This window comes from Aquila chrysaetos, chromosome 9 (assembly GCF_900496995.4).
Source record: "Aquila chrysaetos chrysaetos chromosome 9, bAquChr1.4, whole genome shotgun sequence".
Lineage (NCBI taxonomy): Eukaryota > Metazoa > Chordata > Aves > Accipitriformes > Accipitridae > Aquila > Aquila chrysaetos.
Genome location: NC_044012.1, coordinates 31,452,032 through 31,477,091, shown reverse-complemented (window position 1 = coordinate 31,477,091; position 25,060 = coordinate 31,452,032). Strand labels below are relative to the sequence as shown.

Below are 25,060 nucleotides of genomic sequence, written 5' to 3'. Positions count from 1 at the left end.
CCATGACCCCCTGACCTTCCAGAGCCAAAGCCCAGGTAAGGTGTGAGTATTCATTAGCGCTTCACAAGCAGGTTGCGGCATAAGTAACACATCACATGTAATGAGCAATTTTGTTATAACTGTTATTAACCATACTTGAAATGGGCTGAAAAAGTGGACTAAACCCCAGACTTTTAAATTATTCACACAGGGCTCTGTTTTAAATTGAGTAGGTTTACTCTTTTGGTATTTCAAGCATTTGTGTTTCACCATACAGTCCAACAGAGCAGATTCTTGCTGAAATGGTAAAGCTTCAAAGCAAAGCTCCTTGCTTGGTGATTCCTGTAGGTTTCACAGTGCTATGGAGGAAGCATTACTGCAGCAGCCCATGGCAGTGTTCCTTGGATGAGATTGTATCTAGGTAATCCCCATCAAACGCAGTCTCGCCCTGATCTTGCAAGTAATTTTAAAAGTGCTGAAACATGGCACTGTCTGCTCCATCTCTTTTCTTGAAAAATAGCAGAATGGGAGGTGTTTTGGGACCTTCTGTCGCATGTGCATCCTGCCTTGCTTTACCTGAGCAGTTCTGAGGCTAAGCCTGCACTGCTGAACTTCACCAGGTGCTGTGACCCACAAAGGACACTGCATCTCCTAAATCCCCTGTGAAATCCCACTAGAAAGCAGTGTCATGTCCCTGTCTGTAGTTCCAAGGTAAGTACCTCCATGGGGTTGTTCTGTAGGAGGGCTGAGTCTGTGCATGGGACCACAGTGTCAAAAGACTTGTGTAAAACAAGATTTTTTTTTTAAAATGCATCTTGTATCAGGTTTAGGAGCTCTGTTTTTTTGCAAAAGGGGTTTTCGTATTTGTAGGTGCTGCTGCAGTTTTTAAATGTGTGACTGTCCGCAAGCTGCCCCTATCTTCTGTCCCCATAAAATGGAATGTAGGTGTAAGTATGTGGATAAATTGGGTATGAATTGGCAGCTGCAGTGTCAGGGGCTGGCCTTTGCCATGTGTAGTTGGGATATGTGTCTAGGTATCCCAGCTGTGGCTAGCTTTTACCTGAGCTGCAGATGAATCTGGGTCTAGATACCAGTCCAGGAGAAGAAAAGCTTGCGGGACGCATCCTTCCAGGCCTTTGCATTTGTGCCTCCTGGGATGAAATGATCTAGAAAATCCCAGCCTTCTGTACCGCTCTTGAAATGAGGTCAGGGGGTCAGTCTAGCCCCATAATTCCTGCTCTGGGGCAGCTCATTTCCCTTTCAACATGAAGGGTGTCTGCATGCCTCAGTTGGCTCCTGGCTCTGCGAGGATTTTGTAGAAGTACATCCTGTAACCTTATGTCCTAACCGCTGCGTCCCCAGCCCCTCTGGGTGCGTGTCCTGACTAGAGCGGGTTGAACGATCCCAATGAGTGTAATAAACACAGATTATGTTGCGAAACCCACTGTGGGTAGGTATGGTTTGGGCTTCTTCATTAGACCACGCTCAAACCTCTGCCGTAGGACCAGAGCAGAAGAGGAGCTGCTCTCAGAATAAACAGGATTTTCATGCTGGAGAGTAGAGATGACTCCCTGTATTCTATATGATCAGGGAATGTGGACTGGATGATGCTGGGTGGGAACAAAAGCACCATGTCTGAGCAAGCTTGATGTGCAGGTGCTGATGCACTGAGCAAGGCTGCTTTCTTGCACCTAGCAGAGATGGGGCTTAAGGATCAAATCCCTGCTCCTGAAGCCATAAAACTCCTCCAATTCTGAGCAGCGGGTTGTGCCACAGAGGAGGAGTTGAGAGCAGCCACATTTTGATGACCTGCCTGCGCAGCAGCCTCTTCAGGTCGAGGAAATAATGTGAGCTGGTAAGAAAAAAAAAAACAAAACCACACCTCCTTTCCTCTCCCAGCAGGGTACTACGCTCTCACTGGGCAGAAGGAAAAACAAATTAGATTTAGAAATTGTTATTATTTGAGCTTAACGGCAAGGCTGAAGTCAACAGTTGGGAGTGCTTAGAGCTCGTTATCTGCGGTAGTGAAGGCGATAGCTTGGAGTGATCCCTGGGAATGGGGTTCCCTGTGCAAGTGCCATCCTGGCAGAGAGCTGGGGACTGCGGGGGGACCTGGCAGTGTTTGGCAGCTGGTTTTTCTTGCTTTGACTCTACTTGTCCTGCTCAGTGGTGCCAACGGAGCAGAAGCTGCCCACAACCCCCCATGGGGGGGCATCGGGTAAAGAGCCCTCATCCCGTTCCCCAGGCAGGGCGAGGGTTCAGTCCCAAAGGAGTCCGGCGATGCCAAGAAGGGCTTTGTCACAGCCACGAACAGGATTTAGGCTTGGGCACGGCGCGGGGCTGAACGTCCCCCAACACCACCAGGTTTCTGCTTTGGGCAGGGTTTCAGCGCTGCCTCTCCATGGCAGCCAGTGGGGATGAGGAGGGTCCCCCCTTCTCTCCCCGTACAGCCCGGTGCTTTCCGGGCTGCCGTTGGCGCAGCCGTTGGCGCAGCCGGTGGAGCCGTTGCTTGGGAACGGCAGTCGGATGCAAACAGAAGCAGGGACTGGTGTGCCGGTGAGCTGTGGGGTCCCCAGGGGGTCCCTCGGGGCAGTGGGAGGATGGGACGGTTGGGGAGGCACCAAAGCCTGGATGGGGCTTGGGAAGAGCTCGGCAGTGACCCCGGTGAGACCCGTGGGGCTGCGGCTGTCCCTCAGCACCCGTCCTGCCTGCCAGGGCCAGAGGGAGGGTTTTTTCCCGGGGCCCCCTTTCCACTCCTGTGAAAGCTTTCTATGTGTAAGGTTTTGGTGTTGGCTCAAATCCAGAGCCGTGAAGCCAGAGATGAACCAGCTGCTGCCCAGGAGTAGCCCTGCTGCTTACAGGGAGGGTGACAAAACCCCACCTGAGGGGAAATGTCCATGCCCAGCGCGGCTTGCTGACAGACAGGGAGGGAGCCTGATCTCAGCTGGAGTAACCAGGGCTGTGCTGGGCTGGCTTGCATTCAGTGGGAGCGTTACTGGAGCTGAAAAGGGGCTCTGGCACCAGTTTCCCAGCTTCACAGGTGCCCTTTCCTCCGGCTGTGCCAAATTCCAGGTCGTTGTGCAGCCAAGGCCTGAGGGGGAGGGGGTGGGGTGGGGGTATATGTATTTCAGAGCATCTCTGTGCCCCAGCTCCCTGGAAGGAGGGTGAGGATGGATGGTTTACGTGAAATTACACTGGACGACCCAAGTGGGGGAAGAGATGGAGTAAGCAGCGAGCCCAAGGAGACATCCCAGGACAGACAGACAGCCCGGGAGATGGCCGTGTTGCCTGAGCGGGTGAGGGCAACACCACCACAAACCCTGCCTGACACAAGGGTTGGCGGGCGGGTCCTGATGGAAGCAGAGCCCCTGACTCCAGGACCATGGGGTAATGTCTCCCAGGCATGGTTTCTCCTGAGACGTCCCCGGGGAGGCGGAGCGGGGACCCTGCCAGCAGGGCTCGGCAGATGCAGTATCTCTGCGTAGTCTCAGGCCAGCCATCAATATTTGCTGAGAACTTGAGCTGCCTGACAGTTACATGAGCAGGAGGGAACCCGGCCTCATCCCCGTGCTGAACAAAATGTTGTATTACCTCCCTTGGAAACAGAAACGGTGTCCAAATGAGGTTTATACCTTGCATGAGAGATTGGTATAGGAAACCAAGTAGTCCTGGGGGCAGAGGCAAAAGCTGATGTGGATCCCAAGAACAAGAATTAAGTGGCCAGTGCTCAGACTGGGGAAAGCCTGTCTGGGGGCTGCTGCAAGCTCTGACACCCCAGGGCTATTTAATACATTTATTAACAGGCTGATGAAGGGCCGAGGAAGGTGGTGGGATTTTTACCCTTGCTTTCTGTATGCTCACTGGGCAGTATGGCAAGAGGCACTGGCAGCAGAGCTGGGATTGCTGCAGAGCCCTTTGCAGCCATCTCAGCCCTGGTCCCAGGACTTGATTCCCCTGGTTTTAACCTCAATTTGCCATCACTCCCTTTCCAGCTGTTGTGGTTTAACCCCAGCCAGCAACTAAGCACCATGCAGCCACTCACTCACACCCCCCCCGGCCCCCCGTGGGATGGGGGAGGGAATTTGGAAAAAAAAAAAAAAAAAAAAGTGGGTTGAGATAAGAACAGTTTAATAGAACAGAAAGGAAGAAACTAATAATGATAATGATAACACTAATAAAAATGACAATAATAATAATAATAATATAATAATAAGGATTGGAATATACAAGTGATGCACAATGCAATTGCTCACCACTTGCCAACCAATGCCCAGTTAGTTCCTGAGCAGCAATCACCCCCCAGGCCAAATCCCCCCAGTTTATATACTGGCATGACGTCACATGGTATGGAATAGCCCTTTGGCCAGTTTGGGTCAGCTGTCCTGGCTGTGTCCCCTCCCAACTTCTTGTGCCCCTCCAGCCTTCTTGCTGGCTGGGCATGAGAAGCTGAAAAATCCTTGACTTGGTGTAAACACTCCTTAGCAACCACTGAAAACACAGTGTGTTATCAACATTCTTCTCATACTGAACCCAAAACATAGCACTGTACCAGCTACTAGGAAGATAGTTAACTCTATCCCAGCCAAAACCAGGACACCAGCCCATGACCATGTGCCCCCTAGCAACAATCAATAACTGTTCCACGGGGAATAGTCAGGGCACGGAGAGCAAAAAGGCCAGACTTTCTGCCTTCAAAGGACCCATAGGTTAGTTTTGGAGAAGAAACTCAGGCATCATAGCTCAGGTGATAGAAGCTGCCTGGAAGAGGTTCTGGTGTGAGACCCGGGATGCTGTGGAGGTGCAAAGAGCGCAGGATCAGATGTGCAGAAAGATAAGCAGCGACTGGTGGGAAACTTTTCCCTGGTACAAATCCATAGGCAGTTTAGGAGCAGAGGAGTATCTTGCTCTCAGAGCCTGCCCTGAGTGATGTAGGTTGGATCTGAGACATGCTGGGGTGCATTCCCATTAGCTGCAGACTAGCCCAGGAGTCAGTGCACACCGAAACCTCTCTCCCTTTCCAAGGACCCTCTTGCTGCTGCCAAGGAGAAGAAAGGAGCACCAGAGGATGCTGGAGCAGATCCACTGTTGGGTCTCCTGTGGTCTCCTTCAGGGATGGGGATCCCAGATACCCTGCCCAGCACCTGGGCTGCGAGGCAAGACACGACCGCCTTGAGGACTGCCCTGGGAGAAGACACTGCTGGGACAATGCTCTTGGAGGGTGCTGGACCCCCTGGACCACACCCAGCACTGCCTGAGCCCAAGGGGACCGTTTCCAACCCTCGCTCAGGCTGCAGGGAGCAGGAAACACAAGAGAGGAGCGGGGAGGACGATGGGTGCAATGGCTCTGCCAGCTTGGTGTGGGCAGCCACGCCAGGGATGCTCTTCCAGGAGGATAAGCAGACCAAACTTCACCCCCTTGTGAGTATCAGTGGGCACATTGCCATCATGATGGTCCAAACAACACACAGCACTCCTGCCCAGCTCTCTCCCATCACCGCAGAGGCATTTTGTGGCTTTTTTTTGTCCCGGCTGCTAAGTGCCAGGGACAAAAGCTCTGCCTCTTCCCTGCAGAGCCTGTCCTGGGTGTTGGGCTACAACAGCAGCCTGGCCGTGCACAGCCTGATGGACGGGGAGGACCGGGTGCTCCTGTATGTCTCCTCCCACACGGTGGTCATCCACGATGTCCTGGGGAACAGGCAGTCCCACCTGCAGGTCTGGCATGCAGCCCGCGCATCTTCCTCCTTCCCTTCTCCCGAACTCTCTCCTTCTGTCTCTTTCTCCCGGTGCTTAGGTGTCACCCATAACGGAATCGAGGAGCAGCCCGTGCAAAGGAGTGCGTCGTTTTGCTTGCACGCCTGTTGCAATTCCTAGCACATGTTGGTGGAAGGCGCTTTGTGTTGGATTGCAGCGGTGACCGTGAGCGGCACATGCAGCATGGCCTCTCCTCTCCGCTGCTTCTTGTCTGGGGGAGCTGCAGTCAGCGCAAGGCACAAGGACAGGGTGATGGGCTCAGAAGAGCCTGTGAAAAATGGGATGCAAAAGTTGGGCTGGAAGAATGAGAGTGGAGGACCCTTGGGAGGGAAGACAAGGGGAGCTCATGAGCAAAGTGGTTTGATGAATGCTTTGAACAGCCATCAGGTCTGGAGTCTTCGAGGCACTTTGCTGCTTCTCTTTCCCCAGGGCCACACGAATGTCATTTCTTGCCTGTGCGTGAGTGAAGACAGACGCTGGGTGGCAACCGCCGATCGAGGGCCAGACGCTCTGATCATTGTGTGGGACTCCTTCTCCGGGTAAGCTCCCTGGAACCTTCTCTTTGGAAACCTCCTGTGTCTGGTAAATCGCTTAGAACACTCCAGCCTCAGCTGAGAGTGAAATGGGAGAAACGCGGGGATGGGGTAAAGTGGCCAAGGAGCCAAAAGTGAACCAAGGGCTTCATCATCCTCATATCACCCATACCCACGGGACACTGAGATGGGGCCGAGCTCCCCCAGACTAAGAATTACATCACATCTCCAGGCTGTAGTATTTTCTTGAAAGACCACTGGTGACTTGTTTCCCAGAGCCATTTACTTGGGAGGAAGGGATGGAGAGGATGCTCAGCACCAGCTGCGGTGCTGGCTGCTCCCGCTTCACGTGTGGCGACAGCGCTGGCGGTTGCAGAATCCCTTCCCGCCATCCAGACCGGGGTGGGCTGTGCCATAGATTTTGCCAAGCAATTGCCGTGAACCCACTGTGCTGCCATGAGCCCCCCCATGAGGACTTTGCTCCGTAGGATACCGGTGCGCACCATCTTTGAGAGCCATCCAGAGGATGGGGTCAGTGCTATTGCTATTTCCCAGGATGCAAAGTATTTGGCAACCATTAGTGCTGGTACAGTGCAGGTAAAGAAAATATCTCCTCTTTTGTAGCCTTGCGGGATAGATCCCCGAAGTTTTTCCTAGTGCAGGGGAGGGGGGAATTCAGCTGGGGAGAGCAGAAGAGAGGTGGAGCAGGTCTGCAGAGTGATGGCTTGGTTTTGCCAAGCCATTGGAAGACAGACCTGGATTTCATTAAAGTGAATGCTGTGGAGTTAAGAAAATGGATCTTAAGCTAGGATAAAAGCTTCTGAATCCAATGCCTTTCATTGAAGCAATTTCTAACATTATTTCCTGAAATTAAGCTCTGTGCTGCCAGGACATGTTGGGTTTATCCTGCTCCAGTCTTTTATACCCACCCCATCCCCTGCGGCTGGAGGGAATGGACTTCACCTGGCTCCCCTGAGCTCCCAGAAAGCCACAAATGTCCCTTGGGTTTTCCCTTCTCTGCCAGAGAGTTTGTGTTTGGAAGTGGACTTCGCCCACAGAGAAACCCATGTGCAGCACGGAGCTGAGGCCTGAGTTTGGGTATCAGGTGAGTGACTGCAGCCGAGGGGTGCGGAGGAGTGTGACTGGGCTGGACTGAGCAGCCCTGTCCTCACCTGCTCCCCCCCTCCCCGGCATCCCCAGTGCCCCCATCCAGTATGGGGCTGCTGGTAGATGCTGGCTGGAGATTGAGGCAGGATCACACCCCATCCCTGCTGCACCCCAATGCAGCGGAGCATCTCAGGGCTGTTATTGCTGCTCCTCTGCTGCCTGACAGACATGGGACGTGGAGGGGACCCCGGTGGCATGTCCTCCACCACAGCCCTGGCACTGGCCAGGGCTCATGGCAGGAAAAGCCCATGGCCCTGCTGGCTTGTCCCTGCTCACAGAGGAGAGAGCACAGCTCTGGTGTTTCACAGGGAATTTGGCCTCTGTTGTCAGTTCAGTGCAGGCGGTGAAGCAGGCTTTGGATAAAAGCAGATGTTTTGCATGAAAGAATAAGCAGAAAGCATTGCTTAGTTTGGTGTTAATACGATTCTCACCTTTTAATTTCAGGATTATGTAATTTTTAACCCTCAAAATCCCTGTGAGTTTGTCAGCAACAGCAAAACCCAGGTGATATTTTACCTGTGGGTAAGTAGGGACATAGGAAGTTGTATTTCTGGTGCCAGACGTGCTCACAGAGGGTTGGAAGGTGGCACAGGGGGCTGTACACTAGCGAAGCAGTGTGGGCTGCGGGGCTGGATGTCTGCCCACGACTGGGGTCTCACTTTGGTTTGCAGATCTGCCCCTGCCCTTGCACCCCTCGACCCTCCCCACCCCCTGTCCTCACTAGACTCAAAGGTGGTCTGGGCAGACCATCGCTTTCCCTCCACTCACACACTGGGGTCGGTCCCAGCTGTGGCAGGGATGCTCTCCGCCTCTGCCACCCCTGCTTTCCCAAGGGCCCTTTGTGTGCCTCGTGCCAGTCAGCAGCTTTTGGGAGAGGAGTGGGTGGAGGGAGAGGGTGTTTTGTGCTCTCTGGAAGGTCTTGGAGCCTTTCTGCCCCAGGAGCCCTGCTCTGGTTACCACGGTGCGGGGCCAGTGCCTGGATGATGGGGAGGGGACACGCTGGCACTACAGAGCACAGTTCCAAAATGCTTGTCCTGGACATTTTCTCCACTTTCTCCAGGGCGATGCTGGTTTGCAGTACGGAGCGCCGCTCCTGAGCATCCAGGTGAGCACAGGGGGGACCACAGCATGTTACCTTCTTGGCTTTCCTTCTGGCAGCAGCACTGTCCCTTCCCATCCCCTTAAGCAAAAACAGTGGCCATGTCCCCAGCCTGTCCCCCTCGGTCTCCTGAAGGGACAAGCCAGGATTGCCTGAGCTGAGGTCAAGAGGGGCTTTCTCTCCCAGAGATGCCCCGCTGCATCTTCTCCTGGGGCTCTTGCCTCTCATGACCCTGCCATGGGACAGGGAGGGAACATCACATGAGGGACCAAGCAGAAATGTCCCTGCTTGAGGAGGGAAGAGCCAGCACCCAGGACGAATGCACGGCCTCGCTGCTCTCTCTGCAGACCTTCAACAGTGTGGTGGGACACTTCAGCCAGTCAGTTTTTCATTTTAACAACTCCCAAGCTCTGACGGGCACCTCTGCTGGGAAGCTGGTGGTGTGGGATGTGGTCGGTCCCCGCACCCCCTCCAAGGAACTGCAGGCCAAGCCGCACAGCATGAAGGCCACCAAACTGGTGCCTATGCAGAAGGACAGCCTTACTGTGCTCAAGGTGCTTGAGAGGTAATGGGATGGCAGTTTTCAGTAGCCGTAGGTACAGTCCTCAGACATCTCAGCCATGGGAATGGCAGAGCTCATGTTGATGAACTACAGCCAAGTATTGCAGTTTTAAGTCACTTGGCAGCATGTGAGGACCAGGGAAATTAATGCAGGAAAGCGCTGCTGATTTATGAGTCATTGCTCCGGCTTTTTCAAGCAATGAATTTGGCTGGGGCGGGGCGGGGGTATGTTGAAAACTCCTGGTAATGTGATCCCAGCTCTGCTGGAGTAGCTCAGATCACTGGATTGCCACGGTCCCGGAGCATCGTCGGTGAGTCTTGCTCAGCCTCCTGGCCTTTACCGGCAGAGGGAGCAGACAGCCACCAAACGCTTTGACAGCCTTGGGGACAGGGCAGGGGACATTGCAGGGACACAGCAGAGCCTGGTCGTTTCTGCACAGCCCTGGGCTTTCCCCCTGCACATCTCTATGGGGCTCTTCTCATGCACTTGTGCAGAGAAAAGGGGAAGAGATTTGCTTTTGCCCAAGGATGCTATCCGAGAAATATTTGGGAGTTCTCAATCGGTGTGTTGATTAAAAGCTTTCCCTTCCTTGTAGCTGCATAGTAACAGGTGATGTGAAAGGTCAGGTTAAATTCTATGACGGGCAGCTGCAGCTCCTCACCTGCTACAGCCACAGCAAAGTGGGTCCCATTCGGTCCATCTCTTTCTCCAAAACCCCTCCTGATCCTCCCAGTGCCTCCCCAGCCTGCTCCACCTCCTGCATTCCCAGCAGCCAGCCCTTCGTCATCAGGTGAGTGCCCCTTTATGAACCCAGGTCTTCTCCTGCATTTGCCCTGCAGCTTGAGAGCTGGGGAGGTGGTCATCTGAAAGCTGCTCCATGGGCTTCTGCCTTGGCCGGAGCAGGTTTCAACCCTGTACTCAGGCTTTTGGGCAGGACAGGGAGAGAACATGCCCCTTTACACTCCTCCGCAGATTTTCACTTTGGGTATTTGTCCCACCTGCCCACCAGAGACAAGGAGGGGGATGTCTCCTGGGCAGCCTGCCTCTGCCCGCACAGCCCCCAGGCATCTGCCACTAAAACCCGGGTGGGGCCCAGCACATCTTAAATTCCGAACTTGATGTGATGCCTTGGCACAGGTGAGAGAGGCGTTAACGCAGGCACGGAGGTGATCCGCTGGTCCTAGGGCGCACAGCTCCTCTGTCACGTACCCGGCACACCAAGCAGTGCTAATGCCGAGCCTCCGGCTCCAGCTGGGCCCCTTAATCCCGCCCCCCCCTTAAACCCCTCCGGTGGATGGCTATTTCCAGTTAGATTTTATCATGGCTGGGCAAGATAATCGGGGCAGTGGCAGCGCAGAGACTGCCCCAGCGGTCATGGCACCAGTGCTGGGGTGTACCAAGTGGACCCAGGAGCTTGGGACAGCCCCAGCCTGGTCACCAGCCCCTTTCTGCTCCTCTGTGGGACGTAGCTGTGTCTGAGGATTTATAGAAAGTCTGCAGGCCAGATGAAGCTGTTCTGTGGCTCGATCCAGCCTGCAAACCATATGTCTGTCACTCCTGTTAAGGCTCTCCTGGCAACGTCTGTCCTTAGCCACACATGTTTTCCAAAGAGCCATATGGGACAGATTCCTCTCCAGCCTGGAGCAGTGCCCTGGGGAACAGTTTGGTTTTCCCTGTCGGTCTCAGTTTTCTTGTCCCTCTTTCTGGGTTGCTGCTGCAGCTCCTGCCGCTTGCAGCTGCTCTGGGCAGCACAAAAGGCAGAAAACCAAGGGGGAAGCCTTGAGCCTGCTCGTCTCACCAGGCTGATGGGATCAGGTATGGCCGAAGACCCCAGCTGAGGCACGCAAGAGGTGCAGCATCCTTCAGTGCCTGGGCCAGATGCACGTAAGCCGATGGCCGTCACGGGCCAGCTAGCAAAGAGACTGCCGTTTCCCCACTCATGCTGCTTGTGTGATGCAGCCATGCACATCTGTCTGTGCAGCTCCTAGATCTCTGTGTGGTCTTCTCTTGACCCTTTAACTGGGCCCAGACTCTCAGTCCCCAGGCAAACTGATGACTATACATATTTGTTCTGTACTGTGCATAATTATTCAGATGTCAGCTTTACACATCACCAATTATGCAGCGGGACCCTCTTCACTGCGTTACGGTTGGTGTGGCTGAAAGAACAGACAGGCAGCCACTCCATATGTGGCGCGGGACTGAAACTGTCCTCTGACCTTGTCCATGCAGTGCTGTCAACATGGAACCACTGGCAATGGTGACATGGAGACATGTGAAAAGGCTATTCAGAGTATCTTCAATTGCTCATTTGTCTGTCTCACACACCAGTGACTTGCAAACAGCAAAAGCTACACAGATATCATTCATCTTCTGGCTTGCCTACCCAAGTAGAAAATGGACCTGGCTCCAGTGCCTCCCCATGGAGATTTACCAGGTCATGAATACAAAGTGCCACCTGCCTTCCAGGTCAAGAAATGTTTGCATATTGCATATTGCAAAATATAAGTGATTGTCCTGCTAAGTTGCCAAAAAGAGACTGATGTGTAACGTAGCTTGGAGGGACGTGAGCCAGCTAGTCTGATTCATCAAATTCTGTTTCTCTCACACTAAACAGGAACTTTATCCTTTCAACCTCCAATGCAACTGTGCTCCATGTTGCAACAGACAGGACAAACTTTGAAAAAGTCATGGAAGAGGCGAAGAAAGCTGTGAACGCTGTTGCCTGTCACCCCCGGCAGGCACTTGTTGCTGTGGGGAGTGACTGTGGGCTGCTGAAGGTGTGGGACTACCAGCAGACCAAGCACCTTGTTAGCAGGATATTCACTGAGGCCGGCATCCAGTGCTTGTCCTATGACCCTCAAGGTATCCTGGCCTTGTGACCTCCCCATGTGCCAAGCACTGGGCTTCCCGGAAGGAACGATTGTGTTGTGAGAGATTTTGGGCATGCTTTTCAGGTTATTTTCTGGCCGCTGGTTTTACTGATGGAAGCGTTTACATCCTCGATGCCATTTCCCTTCAGTCTAGCTGCAGAGAGTTCAAGTTCTCACGTGGTCCCATAACTCATATTAGCTTCTCTCATGATTCAGAGTACTTCGCAACTGCTGTAAGCTTGTTTTTTCCTCTCGGTGATTTACGTGCGCAGCTTGTGGTGCAGCTTTCGGTGGGACTGGGAGTTGCCAGCCATCCTGTGAGGCACGGCAGAGCAAGCAGTGCAGAGGGCTGTCCCTCCCCAGGGGCTTCGTGACTCTGAAATGCTTTTCCGGGCTTGAAGAGTCACTCTGTAAAAATGTCACCAGTCACAGCCGCTCCACAGACCTGCTGCTGGCAGCGTCCCATCACTAACTTCAGTGATAAGCCTTAGTTCTGCATCCATCTGTAGAAAGGGCTGGAGCAGGGATTTCCTCTTGGCTGGTGCACTGCAAGGGGGGTTGCTCCCTTGGTCCCACGTCTCAGTGCAGAAGTGTTCAGGCAGCGTTGACAGAGTTTGGCACAGAGGTTGTAGCAACTGGGGATGATCTGTACAAAGAAAAAGACTCCCCCTTCATGCAGATGCCAGGGCACAGCAGTGGGAAGCATCTTCCTTGTGATTTCTGGGGAGTCACTGAACTCTATTTTCTGCCCTTCTGTTGTGAGAGCGTGGCAGGGAATGGCCTCCAGCCAGCTAGGATGCTCTGGCCAGGCTGAGGACCGCTGCAGTGCTGCCCTTGGGAGCAGCTGCCCAAATCTGTCTGACCCAGTGTTTTATCCTGGTTGTGACTCTAACCCTCCTGGTGGGACTCACAAAACTGTAAAGGGCTGAGTTAAGCCCGGAGGGAACATGCAAAGCTGCCTGCTGCCAGCCAGGGGATGTGCACAGGGATCATGGCTCATTGACGTTTGCGCTGTCGTTCCAGGATGAGAAATACTCAGTGACTGTTTACAAGAGTGTCCTGCAAAATGGGAGCAGATGCTGGGAACACCTAGCAGGGCTGCACTCCCACTACAAACCCATCCGGAGCATTCTCTTTGGGGTCCAGTTAGACAGCAACGAGCCCAGGCTCCTGAGCCTTGGAGAGGACCGGCAGCTGGTAGGTCGATGTGAAAGTCTAAAGGGCAGTGGAACTTTGTGGGTAAAGTGGGGGGCTGGACAAGGGTATCGAGGGAGACACTCAGTCTTTGGTTCTGCAGCTCCTAACCCTCTTCCAACCAGCTCCATTGCAGGGAGTTGTTTCTCAGCCTGGTCTCAGGGCAGATCTGCCCAGGGTTCAGGGCTGAGGCTCTGCTACTGCGGGCTGCTTGCCCCACTTGGTGCGAGAGATGCTAGATCCAGCTAATCCGCAAGGTCCAAGGTACTGGCAGACCACAGGGGAGTCGCTGTGTTTCCTTCTCTTCTCTCCAGGTTGAATATGACCTGAACAGCAGCAGCAAGGACCACTTGGTGGTCTTGCACAGGGACCGCATAGAGCAGATTGCTGTGCCCCTGTGCTTGGCCTGGTACCCACAGCTCAGCACCGAGTCCTTTATCCTCACTGCCAACAACTGCTACAAAATGAAGCTCTACAACACAACGACCAAAATGTGCAGGTAGAAGAGAGATTCATGCCTACCACTGCCTGGGACCCCCATCCTGACTATGTTCTCCTCTGTCTAATGCCTGCCCTACTCCCACCCATGAGCATGTGTTTGCCCATCTGTGATGCAGATCTTGAGATTACTCTAGGGCCCCCAGGTTGCTCCATCCTTGTGTCCACTCTGCTGTTCACTAGCGTGTCATCTAGTAAGGTTGCGGCTGCAGGTGTGTCTCGGTCTGCCCAGCATGTTGGACTTGAGACGCAGCAGTTGGACATCAGATAAAGAGTCAGGAGCCTACACGAGCAAAGCACAAGGACTGAATGTTCCCTGAGTACTAAATTCCTTTCTTAGCACCAGTGTGGTCCATTCTAGCCAGGGGCCCTGTCCTATCCTGTCCTCTCAGCCAGCAGCACAAAGCCTTTGCACCCACCACACCTCCCCATATCTACCCATCCTTGAGCACAGTGGCCGTTCAGAGAAGGAAAATGTTTTGTGAGCCCTGGAATGGATGAAAATGTTGTTTGCCTTTAGAAAGACCCTTTTGGGACCAACCTATGGCTCCCCATTGGAGAAGATACAAATCCTCCCACCAACAAACTCTACAGACCCCCAGAAACGCTATCTGGCATACATTACAAAGGACAAGGTATGGAACCCCATCCACCCCAGCTTCTAGAGGTGGTGGTCCCTGGGGGAATTTCACTGCAGACAAAACCATGCATAGGCTGGTCCTGCCCATGAGCTGAGCGAGCTCCTGGGAGGAGGATGCAGTGCTGCCCTGGCATGCAGCCCTCCTGTGGGACCCCCAGCCCTCCCAGGCTCCCTCTTTCCTTACAGGTGGGCTTGCAGATTTTGCCTGTCGATGGCAACCCCCACAAATCCTCAGCTTTCATTTGCCACCCGGATGGTGTCTCTGACCTTGCTAACTCCTATGACGGATGTTACGTCTTTACAGTGGGGGGGAATGACTGCACTCTTATGAAATGGGAGGTCAACCTAAAGTGAGTACTGCAGGAAGGAGAACAGAGTCTTGTTATGGCTTTCCACAGCTGCTTGGCCAACACAGCTGAAGCAAATGTTCACCAGCATTTACACTGAGAATGGGGCTTTTGTCCTAAGAGGTCCCTGTTTGTGTCCAGAGGAGTTAAAGCCAGTTCTCCCAGCTATTTCTGTGCTTAGCCCGGTGTATAGGGTGGTGCTGCACCCATAGGGCAACACAGCAGGCTGCTGCATGGGGAGCGTTTCTTTGCAGGGCTCTCTTAGCACAGGTCCTTTTGGGGCAAGTGACAAAGCCGTGCAGCTTCACTCTCCTTCCACAACACCACGCCCGCGACCAGGCTGACAAACTGCATCTGGCAAGGAGGGTCACAGGGTGGAGGACAGGTCCCAGCACTCGTGCAAGCAGGAGACCAACCACTTGCTGAGAAGAGGATGAAGTGAGGCTGGCAGCATCTTTGCTCAACCCTGGGGGCTGCCAGCTCTCGGACACCTGGCCTGCAACTGGGTTTATTAATAGTGGAGCCTCATGCCCTGCATTCACACAGGTTCTCCAAATGCCCTGGCTCAGCACCTACAGACAGCATGTACCAGGCCGGGATGGTGGCATGGCAGTGGGGTCAGCTGAGATTGCAACAACCTGTCAGGCCTGAGAAGCTATGTGGTATAGCAGCTGAAACAGGAGGGACACAGTGTGGGGGGGCCTTTGCTTCCTGCTATGTGATATAGCCACATAGTCAATAGGGGGGATTAAATCAGCAGATCTCGCAGGTGGTGGCCATAGCACTTATAAAATAGTCCAGTCTGGGAAATGGTACCCAAATGGTAAGAAGTTGAGCAGAGGATTTTCTGGTCCTTGTGAGGGCTTGGCCAGTGTGATGGGGGATTTCGGGGTTAGGCAGGGGATCAGAGGAGCGGCACTGGCTGCAGGAGGAGCATATGGGGCAGCTGCTGATACAAAAGTGTCTGCTTTCCAAATGGGATAGGCCAGCATTTGCTAGGAAATCCTCCCTGCATTTGAAGACTGGATTTAGAACAAGCCACCTTAATCCTATAAAGCTTTGCTTACATGAGTAAATGGACTGCAGTAGATGGGGTGGCTGGAGGAGTGAAGGCTGCTCTTGCAAACGAGGATTTCCAGGCTCTGGCCCAGAGTGTCAGCGATAAACCCTGCCAGGTTTCTTCCACCTTTCTCTGCAAGTGTACAATTTCCCTTCTGCCAGCTCCCTTGGGCAGCGGTGCCAGATGCGTGCTCCCACGTGGCAGGCAGGTAACGCGGCAAAGGCAGGATATATATTTTGGTTTCTTTGCATGTCAGGGACCAAAGCTGCTCATCGCAATGCGCCTGCAGGGCAGAGGGCTCTCCTCTCCTGAGCGTGGCTGCAGGCACCCCATAGACACATGTGTACATTGGAAGGGAGCAGGCAGCTGTGAATGAGCTGAAAACTGCCAGGCCAGTGTGGAGCAACTTTACCTTCACACTTCAAGGACTGGAAAGGGAGCTCAGCCCATGTTGGAGCTAGAAAAGGTAGATGGTGTGGAATGGTCTCTGTCGGTCTGTGGCTTATTCTGCATGTCACCCAGGTTTCTGGCAAATCAACCCCACGGGAGCTGGCTTTTAGCCCTCCCTCCTGTTTTTGCCTTTTGGAGTGCACCTGTGAAACACCGTTGCCCCTCATCTTCCTAGGACAAAGGCTTCGTGGTTAAGACACGTGCTGGTCCTGCGTAAAACATTTCTTGCAGGTACTGCTCGCTCCGAGGAAAGCCCAAAGGGTGCTGAGCCAGCTCACCTTCATGTGCCAGAACAAAGGAAACCTTGGTGGGAAAGCAATGGGCTTATTTATTTTCTTTTCCACTTTTTGTGGCTTAAGCGGTTGGGGGTCAGAATAAGCGACATTTTAAGGAAGGCAATAGAATATAAATGATCCTTCTTTATAATGGTTGGCCAGGGTCCAGGCAACATTGCATTTCTATGTAATTTGTTTTCGGAGCGAAGCTCTTGATGAGCTAATTATCATTTTATTGCTGCTTCTGGCATCTTGTGCATCTCCACTGTGTTTAATACCCAAATAACTTAATTATGAAAAAAGCATGAAGCTTGCAAAAAACCCCAGTGGAAGCAGCACTACAGAGGTGTGCATGAAAGCTGCAGCCTTGCTGCCAGGCGTGGGGTATTATGTGGCAACGCTACGCCATGATTGCACTACCAGGCTTGGTTTCCTTTTTCATCTGCACAAGACGAACGGATTCTTTTGGCTCCAACTGCCTATGAAATTGAAACAAAGAGGTGGCACTCAGACGCTTTCAGTTTAATGTAGACTGCACCTGCGACACAGTCACCCACCACAGCAGAGGAAGTAGAGTAATGGATTGGACTGAGTTATTGGGGAAGAATGTGTTAGATCAAGGAACAGGGAGCTTAGGTTTGTGTGGTTTATTGCAAACACCAAGCCCCAGCCCTCTCTGCATGTTCAAAACGCTGATCTAGCTAATTCATCTCCCTCAATGTCTCTATAAGGAAGCAGAAAAGCTAAATGCCAGACACCAAGCTCAAGTCCATGGAAAAGCTCCTGGCTCCCAGCCCTGTGCTCATTCCACTAAACAAGAGGACCATTCAGTAATAATTAATTCCCACACTGTGCTATTGTATGTAAAACCTGGGTATGAAATATGCCGTAGAAGTGCAGGCTGATGATAAAATAGTATACCGTTCAAGGCAATGCTTTTCTTTCCTGAATTCTGAGGCCCAGGGATTTTATTTATTTATTGAAAGTGTCTGTGAACAATGACTAGAAAGGGAAACATGAAATCTCTCCTCACATGAACCCTTCCTGTAGCTTCTTTTCTCTGCTTCTGCCAGTGCCTTGGATGCTGCTGCTTCCCTGGGTGGGGAGGACTTGATCCCATTCTACAACCTACTGGATGGTGGCAGAGAAGGCGAATTCTTCAGGGTAATTATGCTCACCGTGAACACTGTCTAGCAACATCTGGTTGGAGTTTAAGATTCATTTATACAGGCCTGACATTTCTTTATTTTTTGTCCAGCTCGCCTTTAACAGCAATCTCATTGATATGCCTGTTAGTAAATCTTAAAAGAAGTCTTATCTTCTATGCCTGTTGGTAACTGAACTTTACAGTATCTTGTTTGAATCCCTCGCAGGAACTGGAAGACTATTTTTACTATGCACAGCTGCGCAGCCATGGTATCGATACACTGGAGACCAGACAGGTGTCAACGCATATTCCCTTGGAGGAAATTCCTTCTGTAATGAGAGCAATGGGATTTTATCCATCAGAGGAAAAGGTCGGTCTGTTGTTTTTATGTTGTTATTAAAAGAAAAAAAAAGCCAGACTGATTGCATTTACCAAGTGTCCTGTGGGTCAGATTCTGACTGTTGGCATGCTGGATGGCTCGAGAGTTTATTTGCCAGTTTTCAATGTATTTAAACTGGTCTGCATCAATATAGCAGTAGTCAGAATCTGGCAGCAAATTCCTCAAAAAGTAATGATTCCTCACTAGAGAACTGGGCAACCGCAGGGGCAGGCTGAGAGCAAACCTGAAGCCTGATGGTTTGGAAGTGTTCAACAAAAGCTGACCTCTGGGTCTCCTGGAGGTTGAGTGCTCTGCCACCACTGCAGAGGTGGGTTTCTTCAGAAGGTGAACTGAGAAACTTGAGGAATGAATCTTGCTTCAGGCAAGCAGGCCTCCAACTTTCCAAAGTCCATGGGCTAAAGTGCCTTGAGTGCAGGCAGCGATGTGCTTTGGTCTCTTTGTGACTTCTACTAGAGCTGCTTTACATGCAGCATGTGGTTGGTGGGCCATGGGCTGAGTCCCTCCAGGTCAGATGGAGACTCAACCAGAACGTCCTATGTGTGTTACCAGCGCGGGTGGGAATGTCCAGCTCCATGCAATCACTCATTTGGACATTTACAGAGCCTCTTTTTTCTTCTGCCTGGGACTGATGAAAGAATGATTTTAGATGGAGACAGCAGCTTTTATTCCCACAGAACTTAAAGCTCTTTCATAACTGATAAACTCTGCAGAAGCTCTCTCTGAGCTTGCCTTTCAGGTTGCAGCAGTGGAGCTTCCTATCAAACATTTCTCAAGAGCTTTTACCTTCAAATTTTACAGCAAACAAAGACAACTGATTTAATAAGGGTGCTGCTTCTTCCCCTTTTGTGGCTGTTTCTACAAGGCAGTTTGTATTGTATATAAACCTCATCTGTAATGTTGTAACCTGGCAAAAGGGTAATTAAAGCGCATACAAAAAAAAATTAGTGAATCTAATGCAAGGAGATTTAAATAATGACCTCTTTGCAACAGCTACAGCCCTTCAACGCAGGAGGGGTTCTCCCAAGGGAAGCGGTGCATTGCTGTGCTCCCTTCATCTTTCTGCGGGGGAGGCTGCATTCATCTCTGCCATTGCACAGGAACCCCACAGGCTGCTGAGATGGTGCTGTGAGTCAGTGCCACCCCATCTGCCTGGGCATACTCTCTGCCAGGAGAGCCAGCAGATGGGAGGCAGGACCTTTGCCACAGCCACCACCTAACAGACTTGCTTTGGAGTCCCTGCAACCAGCAAATGTTCATCTGAGCCGTGACTGCTTTGCCATTGTGTCAAGCTGTGGTGTTATCCCTGCGTACTTTGTTAGATCTTTTCCTTGGGTTATTACTTTTTCACCTCTTGGGGAGAGAGAGAACATATTCCCCTGGGAAATATCTCTGGAAGGATAACTGTTAACCCTCCCCTGCCCCAAATCAAAATGAAACCAGAATTTCAGGCATGGAAACAGAGGTGCTAAGCTGTTGTGAAGCCAGGCAACCTACAGTCTGCTTCTCGAAGCAAGCAGGACAGTATTAAAATCGAGAGAGAAAGTTCATCTCTCTCTAGAGTGTTTTAATAAAGAAAAAGCAGGAGGGAGAAAAGGCAGCCTGGCCTGACTAGCAAAGCTTTTGGGAATTGGTGTTTTTCTTTTGTAGTTCAGTGGGGCTGATATAAAACCTAATCCCAGATCAGGTGGAGCCGAGTGAAAATGACTGTTCTTGCCTGGTGTGACATTCGCTACGGGAAAAATATAAGGCTGAGATTTCCCCCTTCCCCAGGCTTCATTCAGTGGAAAAACTTGTGACACAAGGACAAAGGCCCAAGGCTGAATGCAAAGTCCTCCCCAGGGAGATCTTGCATCAGCTTCCCTTCCCGGGGAGCAGCAGGCTTGGTATGTGTTGGCACAGGGAATTCTCCGGCGTTTCTCTGCTGCCCATGTATCTCCAAAGGGGCTGCCTCTTGAAGCATGAGTACAATGAAGGCATGGAGCAGATCCTGCCTTTCGGACACACATCTGCACAGCTGCCAACTGGGCTGACTCACAGCACCAGACTTCAGGAAAACCAATAGTATCCAGCACGGCCAGTGCTTGCCTGCTTGCCTGAGAGAAGAGCAAGTGATCCAGCTGTGCAGGAAGTCAGCCCCACTGAGCAAATTTCAGATTTGGCTTGAGAAGTGGCAGAACTGCACCAGACCATGTCGGATCGGTGGGGGCGGGGGGAAGATTGCTTATGCTGGCCAAGGTGTGTATATACTGCATGCTGCCTGGTTATGTCAGGACATTCATGCATGTACTTTTGTAGCAGGATGGTATATTTACTGGTTTGTGGTTTGCCTGCCCACTGTCCCCAGAGTGGAGACGCAGCTGTGGCAAAGGTAACAGCTGCAAAGTCACCAAGTGCCTAGCATAAGAAAATAGAGGAAATCCAAAATGACTACATATCTGTTACCCCTGTCTTTACCTAATTTTGTCATAACAGCAAGCGTGTAACTGTTAGCCATGTCCATCCTCAGCTGCTGAGTGCTAGCTTATTATTGGGATATGGCCATGGCATCTGTGGTACCAGTACGTGCACAATTATGGTACATTGGCATTCATGAGATCGGAAACTGGCCTGATGCTCTTCAAAAAGAAAATGTGTAACAATCTGTCTTGCCTTGATCTTTAGATTGAAGAAATGATAAATGAAGTAAAATTCAGCAAGTATGTGGATACTGGAGAACAAGTGACAAAAATCAATTTAGGGGATTTTATCAAACTTTATATAAATCATCGACCTGCGTTTGGCTTGTCAATGAAAAAAATACAACAAGCATTTCACGTTCTTGGTTATGATAATGAGAATGGAGACAAAGTTATTGACAGAGGAGACTTACTGTTGCTGCTTCAGTGCAGAGGTGAGTTATTTCTTTTCTAATATTAGTTTTATGCTTGCTAGTTCTGCCTTCAATTTCAGAACATATTCACTGCAGCAAAAAACTAATCTGGAACTATAGCCTGGTAACCAGGGCAGGCGTGTGGAGCCACCTGTCTTAAGATTTTAAATTGAATAATCGCATCTATTGTCTCAGCTGCACTTCTTTTACTGCTCTGGAAATTTCTGCTGGCCTGAGGTATCTTGTCTGTCAAATGATGAGTATGGATCTTAGTGAATTGTATCCTTCTTCCAGTATACCCTTATCTGAATCATTGTTCTCTCTTCCAGTCACACAGTCTCCAGAAAGGTAGTATAAAACTGAAAAAGAGGGGGACAAGAAAGGAGGAATGAAACTGGTCAGTCCTGGACTGCATCTATGTGTCAAAGACTGAAAAGATGGGATGGTTTAGTTCAGGTGAATCAGGGAGAACACTGTAAAGATGTGTGTAAATATGCTTATGGCCAATGCCTCAGAAAGGTAAATAAGAAACTTCTATTGTCTTGCTCCTGTTGCAAAAGTGCAGTTAAGCATTAAAGCAGGTACAGGGAAATGCTGTTTAACCTAGTATATCACTGCCATGGTTTAACCCCAGCCAGCAACTAAGCACCACGCAGCTGCTTGCTCACTTCCCTCCCAGTGGGATGGGGGAAAGAATCGGAAGGGTAAAAGTGAGAAAACTCATGGGTTGAGATAAAGACAGTTTAATAGGTAAAGCAAAAGCCATGCATGCAAGCAAAGCAAAACCAGGAATTCATTCACCACTTCCCATGGGCAGGCAGGTGTTCAGCCATCTCCAGGAAAGCAGGGCTTCATCACACATAACGGTGACTTGGGAAGACAAATGCCATCACTCTGAACGTCCCCCTGCCTCCTTCTTCTTCCCCCAGCTTTATATGCTGAGCATGACATCCTATGGGATGGAATATCCCTTGGGTCAGTTGGGGTCAGCTGTCCCAGCTGTGTCCCCTCCCAACTTCTTGTGCCCCCCCCCAGCCTACTCGCTGGTGTTGGGGGGTGAGGAGCAGAAAAGGCCATGACGCTGTGTAAGCACTGCTCAGCAATAGCTAAAACATCTCTGAATTATCAACACTGTTTCCAGCACAAATCCAAAACATAGCCCCATGCTAGCTACTGTGAAGAAAATTAACTCTATCCCAGCCAAAACCAGCACAATCACCTGGTAAAACTCCTTGCTACAAAGATCCTTGGAAGCCAAGGATTGAACCAGTGTGAGAAAGGTTAGTTATTTATGCAGATGGTGTGAATATCCATAAATAGATACATTAGATAGAACAGTTTCATAACAGATCTATAACCCTATGCTTCGGGGCATGAGCCAACCACTAACTGGGAACAAGTGCTATGTCCAGGTTATTCCAAAATACTAGATCAAGACTTTCCTGCACCTTCCTCTTCCTCCTCTGTGTGGAAATGGCTACTGCCATGGACACGGGGCTGTGGTCTGCCCTGTGCCAGGAATTCTTCAGTGGGAATAGAAGCACAAGCCCCTGCAAGTGCAATGCAGCCTAAAGAGCCCTCTGCATCAGAATTTCTCCCTTTGATAAACATTTTTGCCCAAAATGCAATATGCAAGAACAATTTTCCTTAGAATCAACATTTTCCCGTGTTGGGATCATGCATTTTGATTGGTGATGTGTATACCTCTATCTCAGAGAAGCCGAATCTTCTTTCAAACTGTCCTGTTTTGTTTGTACACTGTCCTTGTTCAAGTTGCCTTCTAGTTTTTGTGCTAATGACACCATAACCCAAGAGGCTGGTGCTGCTTTGCTGTGTACAGGAGAGCATATGACAGAGGACGAGCTGGTGCAGTGTCTGACCACCCTGCTGGGCAGGTGTCCTGCAGGAGGAGGATCTGAACTGGACACCTATGATCCCTCAGGTACAGGATTAGCATTCCACACAGCACAGAAGCAGGATTGCCTCAATTCCCAAACAGAATAATTTAAATTGCAAACCCATTACCCTGTTAGGCCAAGAGCTGTCAAAAACGCTCAGGTGGGATTGCAAAAATAGTCATAGAGCTATAGATTGTCCCTCATCCATGCAGCAATTGCATGGGTGTAACTAAAAATAAACGGACAATGAAATGTAACTGGGACCTGACAAGATTACATTGCTGTTTATCTGCTGGCTTGGAACTGAAATTAGAAACACACAGTGGAAGGTTTACATGCCAAAGTCCACAGGCAAAAAGGAATCCTACAATATGCAAATTACAGTGTTGATTTCATCCAGGCGGCAATGCCCATTGTCATGGAGCTGTTGATAACTACCGCATTTGTCTACAATTTATGTCCCAGTCTACACCAGTCTAGAACACCAAATTACAGCGTTGATTTCAGCCAAGTGGCATTGTCCATTGTAATTGGAACTGCTGACAAGTGCCACATTTTTGTACATTTCATGTCCCAGTCCACACCAGTCCAGAACTGCATCTGGTTAGGGCCATTGGCAATGGGCCACACACAGCGAAGGTACAGCTCCTGAAGGAACTGCCTAGCACTACAAACTGACTTTGAAATCCCTGGATTCCTTGGGATCCCAAAACCACATCAAATCGCCGGTGTGTAAAAGTTGCGTTTGACCCCTTGACTCTTCTGAGGCACGGACCTACTGCAAGGTGAGGCTCACAGCCTTGCAGATTCAGCAGATTCGATCCCTGACAGGAATGCATCAAGTATTAAGCTAGTAAACCAATACTTTTTCATTATTACTTTGTACATCTTTAAAAGCATTCCATCCACTTACTGCTGCTTATAAATTTTACCGATCTGGAAGGCCATTTTTACATTGCTGTTGTGTGTTTTGTGTTGATGTTACTGCTCTCCAGGTGCAGCAGCTTTGACTGAAGAAGAAATTCCAGCAGAAATCACAGCGGAGATATTCACTACTGACATTCTTGGCTTACCTATTGCTGAACCAAAGAACAGAAAAAAAAGAGATGAATCTTTGATCTACAAAGACTCAGAATCATAGCTGCCACAAAGTTTTCTACTCGTTCCTACTTTCCAGTCTCCTCTCCTCAAATATCTGCAAAATTTCTATTTTGTGTTTATTACAAAGTAAAGGTCACATAGTTTCATATTAATCAAACTCTAGAATAAGCCCCCAGTTTAGCACATGCCACAAACCTATGGGAGCAAACCTACGTAGGGCAACACTGGGGTGGCTGTAAAGAACGAAGCAGTAGTTACTGCACTGTCTTCTTGCATTGGCCACCCCATCCTTGGCTGGAAGCTTCCTAGAATTCGTTTCAGGTGGGCTTATGCCAGATGCAGTCTATTTTCATTACATTAAGACAGTATTTATTTGTGAAACCTGACAGCAAAAGAGCAATCGAAAAGTATTGTATTGATTAAATACACTGATAAATGTAGTGTATAAAATGCTTGGATAGGTTAGAATGGATTTGCAATTATAAATCCAATGGACCTCAGTAAAAAAAAAGGAATGCGGTGATATATATTAAAACCAGATTTCCATTTTGGCCTTTAAAACTTACTTTTTCTTTCTGAAAGTAGTAGTTCTAATTAGTAGTGTAATACCAATGGGACAGCATCTTACTGTGTTTGTATAAACAGCATAATGAGGCTGATATAAGTTGCTGTAGAAAGATCAGTCAAGTGCTGTTGAACAGGCTTCCTTCTTTACATCATCCTCAGCATCAATTTGAATAATAATGTAGGCCCTCAAGAAGCGTTCCTTTCAGTGGCAATGTTTTTTAAACAGAGATCGCTGTTATGTACTCTGAAAGTATCTGTGATTGTACAATTAGTACAAACAGCAAGGTGTGCGCTAGATGCAAGTTAATGAAGGAGTCCAGCGGCACTATGACCAGAGCACACCGTGTATACGACAGGAGAAATTTTCTGCAGATCGTCGCTTCGCATGTAACACTCTGCCCATTTACTGCTATGTTCATGTACTTCCATGAATTGGTGGCGGAGCAGATCCTCTGCTACTTAAAACCACCCCGATTCCATGGAATTATTTTGGGCAACCGAGAAACCTTATAACCGCTGAAAAAAAAAAAAACCAAAACCAAAAACCAAACAACTGCATATTATGGATTTATTAAGTGTCCTGTTTAACGAGGCAGATGTTCAGCTTAACAGGAAGCATTGCCAATCCCCGCGCTCAAGGTCTGCAATAG

At 50.3% G+C, this 25,060-nt stretch overlaps 1 protein-coding gene across 1 annotated transcript; it reads left to right on the top strand.

The window, feature by feature from the left end:
* The first annotated feature begins 20 nt into the window (after nucleotides 1-20).
* CFAP251 (cilia and flagella associated protein 251) lies at nucleotides 21-24,404 on the top strand. Its single transcript, XM_041126057.1, has 23 exons — nucleotides 21-400; nucleotides 500-2,535; nucleotides 3,111-3,275; nucleotides 5,002-5,397; nucleotides 5,551-5,691; nucleotides 6,160-6,269; nucleotides 6,752-6,860; nucleotides 7,288-7,368; nucleotides 7,875-7,952; nucleotides 8,491-8,535; nucleotides 8,877-9,094; nucleotides 9,687-9,881; nucleotides 11,709-11,956; nucleotides 12,049-12,197; nucleotides 12,988-13,161; nucleotides 13,473-13,657; nucleotides 14,177-14,291; nucleotides 14,483-14,646; nucleotides 17,502-17,592; nucleotides 17,802-17,945; nucleotides 20,637-20,865; nucleotides 22,685-22,786; nucleotides 23,738-24,404. The coding sequence occupies exons 2-23, from the start codon at nucleotides 2,506-2,508 to the stop codon at nucleotides 23,881-23,883; spliced, it is 3,315 nt and encodes a 1,104-aa protein (XP_040981991.1). The 5' UTR covers nucleotides 21-400; nucleotides 500-2,505; the 3' UTR covers nucleotides 23,884-24,404.
* Nucleotides 24,405-25,060: the final 656 nt, after the last annotated feature.

What these genes read in the sequence shown, in the direction of transcription:
- CFAP251 (XM_041126057.1), top strand. Translation starts at nt 2,506, where the DNA reads ATGCAAACAGAAGCAGGGACTGGTGTGCCG. An exon ending in GGCCTGAGTTTGGGTATCAG is followed by an intron (nt 7,369 to 7,874) that starts GTGAGTGACTGC and finishes TTTTAATTTCAG; the next exon opens with GATTATGTAATTTTTAACCC. An exon ending in AGGTGATATTTTACCTGTGG is followed by an intron (nt 7,953 to 8,490) that starts GTAAGTAGGGAC and finishes CACTTTCTCCAG; the next exon opens with GGCGATGCTGGTTTGCAGTA.